At 42.5% G+C, this 14088-nt stretch overlaps 1 protein-coding gene across 3 annotated transcripts in view; it reads left to right on the top strand.

Annotated features, from left to right (window-relative positions):
• The window catches only part of taok1a (TAO kinase 1a), a 57872-nt gene that overhangs the window by 32131 nt on the left and 11653 nt on the right, over positions 1–14088 (top strand). For 2 of the 3 annotated variants that reach the window (XM_061878114.1, XM_061878115.1), the window contains 3 exons: positions 1612–8122; positions 10699–10833; positions 10973–11017. In XM_061878114.1, the coding sequence (XP_061734098.1) occupies positions 1612–2136 (525 nt within the window). In that variant the 3' untranslated portion in view covers positions 2137–8122; positions 10699–10833; positions 10973–11017. The remainder of the gene's footprint in view (positions 1–1611; positions 8123–10698; positions 10834–10972; positions 11018–14088) is intronic. The other variant, XM_061878116.1, reaches the window with a different exon arrangement.

Below are 14088 nucleotides of genomic sequence, written 5' to 3'. Positions count from 1 at the left end.
CATATTAGGTTATTAATATTTTTTGCAAGCCAGTTTTGAGTGTCGATGCTGTCTAGAGCTCGGCAGAGTAACCGTGTAATACTCTTCCATATCAGTAGGTGGCAGCCGGTAGCTAATTGCTTTGCAGATGTCGGGAACGTGATTTGTCGTGATCACAATATGCGGGAGGCAGCGTGTAGGTAAAAGGGTATCTAACACTTAAACCAAATTTAAACAAAAGGCAGGTGCCGCTAAGAAAAGGCATTTAAGCTTAGGGAAGTCTTTGCAAAACGAAACTAAAACTGAACTGGCTGCAAAGTAAACAAAAACAGAATGCTGGACGACAGCAAAGACTTACAGCGTGTGGAGCAGAGGGTGTCCACAAAGTACATCAGTACATGACATGACAATCAACAATGTCCCCATTTAGAAGGTTAGCGTACGCACAACTGAAAGAGTCTTGATTGTTAAAGCAAAGTAGATGCGGGGAATAGCGCTCAAGGAAGACACGAAACTGCTACAGGAAAATACAAAAAAAATTAGGAAAGGCCACCAAAATAGGAGCACAAGAAAAGAAGTACCGGATTATAAGTCGCTCCGGAGTATACGTCGCACCGGCCGAAAATGCATATCAGACTGGAATATAAGTCGCATTTTTGGGGGAAATTTATTTGATAAAATCCAACACCAACAATAGACATTTGAAAGGCAATTTAAAATAAATAAAGAATAGTGAACAACCGGCTGAATAAGTCTACATTATTTGAGGCATAAATAACCAACTGAGAAGGTGTCTGGTATGTTAACGTAGCATATTATGGTAAGAGTCATTCAAATAAACAAACAATCTGTCACTCCTAATCGATATGTCCGATGAAATCTTCTTCCTCGATGTCGCTTCTAAACAACTCTGCCAACTCCAAAGGTATACGCCGCTTCCTCTTGTCGTTTTCTGCTGCATATTTCACTACGTCCAGCTTGTAATCTGCAGGACATGATTTCCTTTTCGGTGCCATTTTTGTTCAGCCCTTCTCAGTTTTTATAAGTTACCGCCAACGAGGAAATGATCCATTTTAATAGCTAAGGCAGTAGCATATAGCAGTTAGCATTCCATGACCCACAATGCACTTCTGCCATGACCCTCCCCCGCCAAATTCTTATTGGTTGACGTGTGTGACGATTGTTGACGTTTTCTTTGTCTCTTCCGCGAATGAGATAAATAATATTATTTGATATTTTACAGTAATGTGTTAATAATTTCACACATAAGTCGCCCCGGAGTATATGTCGCACCCCTGGCCAAACTGAAAAAACTGCGACTTATAGTCCGAAAAATACGGTAAAACACTACACACAGAAAAACAGCAAAAAAGTCCAAGTAAGTCAGGGTGTGATGTGACAAGTGGTGACAGTACACCTACTTTGAGACAAGAGCTATGGTGATGCATGCTTGGTTATGCTTTAAAGTCATATCTAACAATTGCGACGACAACTTTTTATTGTCAATATCTGCTACAATGAAAAGAATGTTTTTGGGCTCAGAGAGGTTGAAAAACACTTTTTGCTAAATGACGCTGTAGAACAGTTGTTTCAGGAATAGTTTGTTTTTAAACCTACTTTTTTGCCCTCAAGATCGAAGAGGAGATGGTGTCCTTGCAGAATGATCGTTCGGAGCGAATCCGAAGCCTGCTGGAACGTCAAGCACGGGAGATTGAGGCTTTCGACTCCGAGAGTATGCGCCTGGGATTCAGCAACATGGTGCTATCAAACGTCTCCCCAGAGGCTGTTGGCCATATCTTTCCAGGGTCCCAGGAAAATTGGGGGCAACGTCAACAGCCATCAGGGAGCTTTCATGGGCCGCACAGGAGCAGTGGCATCTTGAGCGCTGGCTCAAGCCACCAAAGTAGCAATCGCCACCATCACTTAAGTCCCGGGGGTGCATCTATGCAGCAAAGCTGGGGGCAAGGCATGCAGGGTGGTGGGCCTCCACAACCTTGGGGCCACCCATCAGCAGTCTCTCGCAGAAGCGCTGGTGCACAGAACAGCCCCCAAGGAATGGGGGGGACACAGCCCGGGGGCCACAGTGTGCCGGGCATGAGCAGGAGTACCAGCGTGACCTCTCAAATATCCAACGGATCCCATTTTTCCTACACATAAGTTAAACAGATGCAAGTCCAACAGTCAGCGGCAACAAAAACAGGGTGAGCTCCGCAGTGCCATCTTTCCACTACTCCTCCCCTCCACTTCCTTCTACTGTGCACACATGTGGATGTGTCATTAAACACTTGCTCAGGTCAAAGGGTTCTGCAAAAAATTGCAGCACCTCCTCACAGCAGTTTATCAGCAAGCATACAGGTCATTTAGGTTTTTGTTACATAGGCAATTTAAGTGTCAACAAATGGGCAGTTTTACTGATAAGTTAAACCGATACATTTACAGCGATTGCTTCCATTTTGCACATGAAAACACTGTTAAAAGCCTTTGACTGGTGTCAAACACGGTAAACAAAAATATTTTTAATTTCCTATAGGGAAGTCCCCCGCAGTTTTACACTGGCCCATAGCGAGGCTCTAGACAATGTTGGGAGGCCAGCCTGCTGTAATGGTCATTGAGATGCATTTGATGCAGAGTCTTTATTTACTTCCTACTTTTTCAGTTCCTGACAACCAACTCAAACGTGAAACCAAATAAACAAACCACTATTTTATGTCTGCATGAGGCTACACATGTGACTAGTGCCTTTTTAGTATTTTTGTATTATCAAAGATAGATCCTCAATAGTGTAATAGTGTGAATGTATATAAGATTAATTTAGCACTCATCATTCTGCAGTCTGAGTTCTGTAAGGCCCAATTATATTCACAATTGTATTCACTTTGTACAGTGCTATGTGCTAAGTAGTCTTAAAAACTATGACAAAATGAAACAATGTACATACTAGTATATTTTGATTGTCCTGATTTTTAAAATGGTGGTGGAAGTGAAATATCCGTGTCCAGAGACAATTTGCCTTAGAAAAAAATCGATATCTTGAATATTTTAGTGCCTTTTTAAAACTGCTGCCTTCTCAAAGCACTTTATGCCAAATGCAAGATATGTTTCAAAGTTATTATTGGACTTGGGTGGCAAAGAACCTTGGAGTCAAGGTGTGTGCTGTGATTTGTATTTTTTTTATTATTTCAAGAGGTACACCGCAACCTCAGTGTTTGTGCGTGAAAACACACTATGAAACTTAAGCTGAATTTGTGGATGCCGTGGGCTATTTTCCTTTTTAATTCAACTAAAAACGACAGAATCTCTTTTAGAAGCGAGTAGCCTTCAGCTAAAATCCATGACCATGACCGCAGGCTTGGCCATACTAAAGGAAAATGACACCACTGCTTAGTGAGGTGACATGGAACGGTGCTAAATTTAAGAAGAACAAAGGGTGACTGAATATTGAAAATATTGCTTCATGCACACGGAGAGAACATACAAGTACACAAAAATATAAATGCAACATTTATTTTTTCCCCATGTTTCTTAAAGATCTAAAACGTTTATTATACACACTAAATACCTATTCCTCTCAAATATTGTTCACAAACCTGTGTTAGTGAGCATTTTTTTGGGGCAAAATAACTCATCCCATCTCACGGGTTTGGCATATGAAGATGCTGATTAAACGGCATGATTATTGCACAGGTGTGCCGTAGGCCACTCTGAAAATGTACTGTGATAAAACTGCACAATGCCACAGGTGTCCAAGGTTTTAAGGGAGTGTGCGGTTGCCAGTCTGACTGCAAGAATGCCCACCAGAGCTGTTGCCCATGAATTGAATGTTCATTTATCTACCATAAGCTGTCTCCAAAGGCAATTCAGAGAATTTGGCAGTACATCCAATTGGCCTCACAACCGCTGAGAATGTGTAACCACACCAGCAAATGTCCAGCAGGTGCACCTCCACGATTGTCTGCGACCAGCCACCCGGACAGCTGCTGCAACAATTGGTTTGCATACCCAAATAATTTTTGCACAAACTGTGAGAAACCGTCTGTGAAGCTGATCTGCATGCTTGTCGTCCTCAACGAGGTCTAGACCTGACTGCAGTTCCTCGTGGTAACCGACTTTTAGTGGGTAAATGCTGATATTTCAATGGTACGTTGGCGAGTTGTTCTCTTCACGGATGGATCCCGGTTTTCACTGTTCCGGACAGATGGCAGACAGCATGTGTAGCGTTGTGTGGGAGGGCAGTTTGCTGATGTCAATGGAGTGGCCCATGGTGCGGGTGGGGTTATGGAACGGCCATGCATATGTTACGGACAACCAGCGAGTGCGTTTTATTGATAGCATTTTGAATGCACAGAGATACCGTGACGAGATCCCGAGGCCCGTTGTGCCAATTACCCGAGACCATCACCTCATGTTTCAGCACGACCCCATGTTTCAAGGCTCTGTACACAAGTACTGGAAGTTGAAAACATCCCATCACCTATGAAGCAAAACTGCACATTTCAGAGTGGCCTTTTATCGTGCAGTTTATTCAGCATCTTGATATACCACACCTGTGAGGTGGGATGGATTATCTTGGCAAAGAAGAAATGCTCACTAACACAGTTTTAGAGAGATTTGTCAATATTTGAGAGGAATAGGTATTTTTTTTTCTGTGTACAGTAACTATTTTAGATCATTGAGTTCAACTCACGGAAAAATGTGCACATAAGTGTTAGGTTTATATTTTTGTTCAGTATAGAATAAGAACAAATGTTGGATCGAGCACCTGAGCACGGCAAGACCTATGATGATTGTAGTAGACATTCCACACACTTTCCTGAGGTCCAGATAAAATGTATAGGATATGCATTGGTGTAAATTTTACTACATTGTCACATTTTTAACCCCGTCTCTTGAGTATGCCTGCAAACGTTTGAGGTGGTGTTCCTTTTTTAGACACAAATAAAGCCTTCCAGGCCCTGCCCTTGTTGCAGTGTCAACAAACAGAGCCCATGTCGGTCGTGCGGGACTTATTTGCTCCTTTCAGACGAAGACATCCAAATCCCCTGCTCGCTTTCTGCGAGGTAGGAAACCAAACACAGACTTCATATTAAGGTTTTATGCAGCAGATTCCCATCCCGATCATCCATGAGTGAGATTGCCCGATACACATTAAATGTGTAACTGTAGTTTTTTTTTTCTGGTGAGTGGTACTGATAGTTGCAGACTATCAACACAATATTAAAACTAGTTCTTTATTCTATTTTATGACACATTTGTTTGAGCAAAAGTCAATACTTTATAACCTAAACAAACACTGTCTATTGTGTTATTGAAATGGTTTCTGCCCTCAAAGTCCCCCTGTGTTCAGGGAATTATTCCACGAGTTTGTAAACGTTAGCAAAAAAAAAAATGTTGAGAAGGATATTAACAAATATCAGCACCTCCAAGTCCGAGTCCATGGTTCTCGCCCGGAAAGGGGTGGAGTGCCATCTCCGGGTTGGGGAGGAGATCTTGCCCCAAGTGAAGGAGTTCAAGTACCTCGGAGTCTTGCTCACAAGTGAGGGAAGAGTGGATGGTGAGATCGACAGGCGGATCGGTGCGGCGTCTTCAGTAAAGCGGACGCTGTATCAATCCGTTGTGGTGAAGAAGGAGCTGAGCCGGAAGGCAAAGCTCTCAATTTACCGGTCATGAGCTTTGGGTTATGACCGAAAGGACAAGATCTCGGGTACAAGCGGCCTTAATGAGTTTCCTCTACTGGGTGGCGAGGCTTTCCCTTAGGGTGAGAAGCTCAAAGTAAAGCCGCTGCTCCTCCACACTGAGAGGAGCCAGATGAGGTAGTTCGGGTATCTGGTCTGTATGCCACCTGAACGCCTCCCTAGGGAGGTGTTTTGAGCACGTCCGACCGGTAGGAGGCCACGGGGAAGACTACGTCTCCCGGCTGGCCTGGGAACGCCTCAGGATCCCCCGGCTAGGGAGAGGGAAGTCTAGGCCTCCCTGCTTAGGCTGCTGTCCCCGCGACCCAACTTCGGATAAGCGGAAGATGGATGGATATTAACAAATCTGATCACTCTATTATCAATCATATCCTCATACTACCCCTAATATGTAACATTTTGAGCCTTGTCCGCCAGTGATGATGATACTAGATAATGATACTTAAGCTACTAGAAAATTGTTTATTTGCTGTCCTAGAAGTGTTTGGTATTGGTCAAGGGAAGTGGCTTGTCACCCAGAGAGGATCGGCATTTGTGAATGGCATTAAAAGACGCTTCCAAATCTGCAGTCAAAAGTCAGCCGAAGTAAAGCTGTCGGCCGTTGTCATTGCTGCGGTGCGTCTGAAAAGTGGAAATAGCCCGCCAGAGATGACTCGAGGGCCGAAGGGATCGACAATCTCCCCATGCAAACAAAATGATGGCACAGGATGATGAAGTAGGGAGACAGGCAGCCCTTTTCTGCTGCATTTGATATCCATGCTGTGTGTATGTCCATACAGGCCAAACTGTTAATCAGAGATAAACCAGTACAGCCAAATAAGAGATATACCTGACCGCTGCAATATCAGAGATGCCTAACAGGCACCTGAAGACACAGGACCCCTCAACGGCATACCTTCCCGAGCCACCGATTTGACTTCTTAACTGCTGCTGTTTAATATATATTTTAGTAGCAAATACAAGGCGATTGCCACACACTGATAAAGGAAATCAGGACATAAGCTACCTTTGTGATGTCATATTTGGTTGGGACAAATCTAAAGGTAGTTAGTTAAATCCACCTTTGTTTGAGTCTTTCTTACCCCCAGATGTGCATAAACTACACTCACATCAACATTTAAGAAATTATAGATAAACAAGGTATCGTAATCGAGAAAGAGGATGTTATCGGCTTGTAAACCTTATTATTTAATACTTTGGCGTTGTTTAGCAAGTATCCAACATTGTGACATTTAAAAGTCAGAAAAGAGGAAAATCGTCATAGGTCCTGTTTAGTTACGAAAGAGGCATGCATTTATTACACAACTTTTAAAATGCTAAAAATCATAACTGTATGTATGTGTGTATTGGGACATTTTATATTTCAGACACTGACAGATTATATTGATGGCAGAAATATTGCAATCTATATGAATACAATGCTTGCCCTGAGCTCAACCAACAAAACATCCCAATTGACTACAATCACACAGTGTAGATAAGGCAGTAGTCGGGGTTCTGGTACCAAAACTGCAAGTGAACATTATTTTCCCCATGAAAAGGGGAATGTATATTTTCCTTTTGTCCATAAGCCAAGAGTTTGAATGTTGGATCAACATCGCCTGGCCCACCATGCCAACATTCACTTTATGTCAATGACTGTTTATGAGCGTGTCAGAGAGAGCCGAAATATATTCTTGTCATCCATGCGAACTTTTCACAACTTGGATTACATTTTTGTTTTTGTACTTTTAACTTTGATGTCCGGTTTTGTCCTACTGACTACCTGAAACGTGTACGGGGTACTGAATTGGCAGTGAAGGTGGCCATTTATTCCTGTGGTCTGCACACTGCCATAGTTGCCAAGCCCAGATGTTGCCATATTGTTTTCTTCTCCCTGTTTTCCACCCCTCATCAGTGGACTTGGAAACAAGTCACATCTGCTCCGGTGGTCAATGCGCAACACTCGAGACAAATCCAGTGAAAAGAGATTGCATTTATTTAGAGATGTCAGTATTCTTATTTTATTTTGATTTTTTTTTTTTTTTTTTTTTTTTTTTTTGGCACATTACCACTACAACTTGTAACCTGTAATAAATTGTATAGATGGTCTTGAGAGTTTATGAACATGCTAAACATGACAAAATGGTAAAAGTGAATTCAAATTGTATAAAAAAAAAAAAATATTAAACAGAATAAGAATTGATTTAAATCTACTATTTTGTTTGTATAATGCACCATTGTCTTGGCAGAGGGATTATTTAAAAAAATAAATCAGCTGTAATAAAGTAATTTTAGTAGAACTGGCTCTTTGTATTTAATAGCATGCTGTGACGTCACTACTTCTGACCGGCGTTTTGATTTGTCACCGAACCGGAAGCGGTCGCAGCGTGTCGGCTGACAAGCATGTAAACAAATGTTTACGTTTGACCAAACAGTTGGAAGGAATGCCGGCTGGAGACGCTGTAATTGAAGTAAGTACAAGTCTGATTAATGAGCGACGACACGATGGTCTGCTTTTCTAGTTTGACGACGTGCTAAGAGTTAGCCACACTGCTAACATGGTAGCAGCCTCTATGCTAGCAAGGCAGCGCGAAATGAGCTCAAATCTCAACTATTCGTCCACTCGTTGGAATGTGAGCGAATATAAATGATTGTAAAATAAAAAAAATGTACTGTGAACAAAGTACATGACTCGGTGGCTACTTTGGTTTTCGCGTGTTTTAGCAACTCTCGGTAGCTAGCAGCTAGCTAAACATCGACACATCAACCGACGTTAAAATGATGGGGAATTAATATATACAATAATGTAATATAAATGAACTTGAATGTCCTTAATTGACACAAACATTTCGGTTCGGTACGTACCTCGGTTTAGAAGTCACGGTTCGGTTCATTTTCGGTACAGTAAGAAAACAACAAAATATAATTTTTTGGTTATTTATTTACCAAATTTGTAAACAATGGTCTGTATCTTTTTAACATTGGGAACACTATAATAAATCTGCCCTCGTTAATCCACATTAAACTGCCTCAAGTTGTTGCTTTGATGAAATAAAATGACAAAACCTTTCTTCTACATATAAAAAGTGCAACATTTAATAGTTTCATGTCAACTCATGCTTACTTTGGGAAGCCTGTGGTTGATTTTTATTATGTAAATGTTATATTTGTATCAACATGTGATAGCAGGGACCCTGCCATTCAAACTAGGCTGCTATATTACTAATGATTAATGTAACTTTAGCTGACAAATAGTACAATATATATCCATCCATCATCTTCCGCTTATCCGAGGTCGGGTCGTGGGGGCAACAGCCTAAGCAGGGAAACCCAGACTTCCCTCTCCCCAGCCACTTCGTCTAGCTCTTCCCGGGGGATCCCGAGGCGTTCCCAGGCCAGCCGGGAGACATAGTCTTCCCAACGTGTCCTGGGTCTTCCCCGTGGCCTCCTACCGGTTGGACGTGCCCTAAACACCTCCCTAGGGAGGCGTTCGGGTGGCATCCTGACCAGATGCCCGAACCACCTCATCTGGCTCCTCTCGATGTGAAGGAGCAGCGGCTTTACATAGAGTTTCTCACCCTATCTCTAAGGGAGAGCCCCGCCACACGGCGGAGGAAACTCATTTTGGCCGCTTGTACCCGTGATCTTATCCTTTCGGTCATGACCCAAATCTCATGACCATAGGTGAGGATGGGAACGTAGATCGACCGGCAAATTGAGAGCTTTGCCTTCCGGCTCAGCTCCTTCTTCACCACAGCGGATCGGTACAACGTCCGCATTACTGAAGACGCCGCACCGATCCGCCTGTCGATCTCACGATCCACTCTTCCCTCACTCGTGAACAAGACTCCTAGGTACTTGAACTCCTCCATTTGGGGCAGGGTCTCCTCTAGGAGAGACTATTCATCCTTGAACACCATGGAGTTCAATGAAATAACAGACAGAGAGAGACTATTCATCCCTGAACACCATGGAGTTCAATGAAATAACAGACAGACAGGGCTTTGCTGCCCCTAACACGCACACACACATACAGCAAAATGAGCTAACGTTACGCTAAAATACTTATTTTCTTCACTGTATATGCTACCTTTAAACTTTCATGCAGAGAGGGAAATCACAACTACAAGCATATTTATTAAACAGATATTAAGCAGTGGCAGAAACATTCATGCCATTTCCAAAACAGAAAGTGCAAGATTGTCAGAGACATTTTAAAACAAGCTATTAGTGGATGATGTCATCTTAGTGACATCATCAAAACAAAACTAAATTAAAGTGGACTTTTTGTACAGAACGCCACTACAATAGTTTAAAACAAATAAAGTGCACTTTTGTGCATGATGTCACACAAGACATTTCAATAAGTGTCAAATAAAAGTGAGCTGCATAATCGGAAATCAAATAGTGTAAATCCATCGGTTCCTGCGGACGTTATCTCCTTCTGTTATTGACAATTTTTTTTTCATACGGTGTTGATGTGGAAATGGTTGCTTGGGCATTTTGTTGGTGTGGCACCGAACGGAGAGGTTGACATGCAGAGTTTCAAGCACTCTTCATTCTCTAGTGCAGGGGTAGGGAACCTACGGTTCTAGAGCCTGATGTGACTCTTTTGATGACTGCATCTGTCTCTCAGAGAAATATTAGCTGAACTTTGCTTAACATGATAAGTAATGAATAATTACTCTGGTAATCACAGTGTTAAAAATAACCACATATCAACCAGACTACAAGGAGCCAGATGAGGTGGTTCGGGCATCTGGTCAGGATGCCACCCGAACGCCTCCCTAGGGAGGTGTTTAGAGTATGTCCGATCGGTAGGAGGTCACGGAGAAGACCCAGGACACGTTGGGATGACTATGTCTCCCGGCTGGCCTGGGAACACCTCGGGATCCCCCTGGAGGAGCTGGACGTTGTGGCTGGAGAGAGGGAAGTCTGGGCTTCCCTACTTAGGCTGCTGCCCCCGCGACCCTACCTCAGCTAAGCGGAAGAAAATGGATGTATGGACTTATTATTTTGCATTTATTATGTTTCCTTTGTTCTTAAGTTCCAGGATGTTGTGTGAAGTGCTTTTCTCATCGTTATGGTTCCTGTTTGTCATCTTCTGGGTGGAGACCATCAGTGTGTGGCTGTTTCTCTCCATGTTCTATCAAGACACAGCCTTCTATCACTGGAGTGATGGGTAGGTCATGCTTTCACACTCACTTTTCCTGCACAAACACTACATAATCCACTACTGTCTTCATTTGATGAAAATAAGGCACAAGAATGTGTAGGTGTTAGAATGATAGCATGTATATTAACTGCATTTCATGATACAGGGTGTTTTCGGATGATTCTGGACAGCTGATATACATGTTGAGTAGGTAAGAGTTTTGTATTTTATCACCAACCTATGCCCAAAAGCAGACACTAGCGTTTCAATGTGGTTTCAAAATTGGATCTGGAAATGATCATTCACGCATTCATTTAATCTCATATTGACTATTGTAATGCTCTCTTCACTCTTTTCAACAAGTCAACACTAAAAACGCTTCAGACGCTACAAAATGTGCCTGCCAGATTTTAGACCAGTGCACCCAGAACAGTCCACATCACCCCTATTTGATCCAGTCTTCATTGGCTTCCCGTTAAAAGTCCACATTGACTTTAACATTTTAGTCTTGACATTCTGTGCCTTACATGGTGGGGCCCCTCAGTACATCACTGACTTGTTATGCCTTTACTCTCCAGTTGCATGGTGGGGCCCCTCAGTACATCACTGACTTGTTATGGCCCTACTCTTCAGTTGCATGGTGGGGCCCCCTCAGTACATCACTGACTTGTTATGACCCTACTCTTCAGTTGCATGGTGGGGCCCCTCAGTACATCACTGACTTATGTCCCTACTCTTCAGTTGTATGCTGGGGCCCCTCAGTAAATCACTGACTTGTTAAGCCCCTACTCTTCAGTTGCATGGTGGGGCCCCTTAGTACATCACTGACTTGTTATGACCCTACTCTTCAGTTGCATGGTGGGGCCCCTCAGTAAATCACTGACTTGTTAAGCCCCTACTCTTCAGTTGCATGGTGGGGCCCCTCAGTACATCACTGACTTGTTATGACCCTACTCTTCAGTTGCATGGTGGGGCCCCCTCAGTACATCACTGACTTGTTATGACCCTACTCATCAGTTGCATGGTGGGGCCCCTCAGTACATCACTGACAGTACATCGCTCCCTTAGTGATAATTGTAACATTAAAGGACACATATCTAGAAAGGATGCAAACAAGCTTTTTCGCCCATATTCCGATATTGTCCAACTCTTAATTACCGATTCCAATATCAACCGATTCCGATATATACAGTCGTGGAATGAACATATTATTATGCCTAATTTTGTTGTGATGCCCCCCCGCTGGATACATTAAACAATGTAACTAGGATTTCCCAAATAAATCAACTGAAGTTATGGGGGAAAAAATGCCAAAATGGCATTGCCATATTTATTATTGAAGTCACAAAGTGCATTATTTTTTTTAAATGCCTCAAACAGCAGCTTGGAATTTGGGACATGCTCTCCCTGAGATAATCCTGATACCCATTACAACTATGGGAAACACTATACTTTGACTTTCACAAAGTGCATTATTTTTATGTGTTTTTAAACACGCCTCAAAACATAAGCTACAAAAACAATGAAGGCACACAGCTTCAGTCCAGGGTATACTAGAGTAATAAAGTAAAAAATAACATAGTCCTCCTATAGTGCAAGACTGCCTGGTATACTGTATATCAGGAAATTATAAAGTGGGCTCAATATGCCCTGCTCTAACGTAACACAAAAAGTTATGCAAGCTGGTGGTGAATGCTTGAAGTGGCCTAGCAGTCAGTCAGAGCTTCTGAAATGCTGCGTTGAGACAGGGCAGCTCCACTCATTACAAGCTGCAAAGTGTGTGCCATGCAGGGCAGACTACAGTTGTGATTAAAATTATTCAACCCCCACACAATTTTGGTGTTTTAGCAAGTTGGACATTTATTCCGTATTTTGTTTATAGTCATATCAAATAAAGATGCATTAAATAGACAAATGCAACTTGAATTACAACATTATATTTTGTAACATACCAAACAGTGTCATTTCTCTTGATATCTCATTGACAAAATTATTCAAGCTCTTGAAGATCCTAACTCTTAAGAACAGAATTTGAATAAGGCCTTTTCAATCAGGTGTTGAAAACACCTGTACATGTGATTAGAACCATAACGAGCAACAATTAAACTGATTGAAAAAGACTGTGATGCTCAGCTTCTTGTAGATGGTCAATGACGTATTTGCAACATGGTGAAGTCCAGGGAGTGGTCAAAGAAGTCAAGAGAGGAGGTAATTCCTCTTCATAAGAAAGGATATGGATATAAGAAAATAGCAAAGACATTACACATTCTAAGAGACACAGTTGGGAGCATATTTCGCAAGTTTAAAGCTAAAGGCACAGTGGAAACACTACCTGGGCGTGGTAGAAAGAGGATGCTGTGTGCGTACAGTGGTGAAAAACCCCCGGGTAACAGCTGAGGAACTACAACAGGACATTGCAGAGGGGGGAATGCAGGTTTCGTCCCAGACAATACGAGATGAAGGCCTCCATGCCAGAACTCCCAGGCACATCCCACTTCTGACTACCAGGCACAAGAAAATACTCCAGTATGCCAAAAATCATCTGGACAAACCCCAAAGGTTTTGGGAAACTGTTGTATGGAGTGATGAGACAAAAGTGGAACTCTTTGGGCCTATGAATCAACGTTATGTCTGGAGGAGAAAAAAATTAAGCTTACAAAGAGAAGAACACCTTCCTACTGTTAAGCATGGTGGGGGGTCAATCATGCCCTGGGGCTGTTTCTCTGCCTCAGGTACCGAGAATCTCCAGCGTGTTCAAGGCATTATGAATTCTATTTCCTAGCAGGTTATATATTAGCTGCAAATGTCATAAGGTCGGTGACGAAGCTGAATCTTGGGAGACGTTGGACCTTCCAACAGGACAAGGATCCCAAGCATACCTCCAAATCAACATCAGAGTGGTTGCAGAAGAAGGGCTGGAAGACTCTGGAGTGGCCTTCACACGCACCAGACCTAAATCCTCTAGAGAAGCTGTGGTGGGACTTGAAGAAGGCAGTTGCAGCACACAAGACCAAGAATATGAATGAACTGGAGGCCTTTGCCCAAGAGGAATGGGCTAAAATACCTGTAGATGCTTGCAAGAAGCTTATGTCCGCTTATGTATCACCTTTGAAGGATGTCATTACTGCCAAAGTCTGTTCTACTAAGTACTAAAGATGCATGGAACTAGGGGTTGAATCATTTTGTCAATGAGATATTAAGAAAAATGTCCTTTTTTGGTATTTTGTGAAATACAGATACAATTTAAGTTGCATTTGTCTTTTGATTGATTGATTGATACTT

The sequence above is a fragment of the Nerophis ophidion genome, linkage group LG18 (genome assembly GCF_033978795.1).
Source record: "Nerophis ophidion isolate RoL-2023_Sa linkage group LG18, RoL_Noph_v1.0, whole genome shotgun sequence".
NCBI classification, from domain to species: Eukaryota; Metazoa; Chordata; class Actinopteri; order Syngnathiformes; family Syngnathidae; genus Nerophis; species Nerophis ophidion.
The sequence above is the reverse complement of the archived record's forward strand: the minus strand, read 5'-3'. Positions and strand labels throughout refer to the sequence as shown.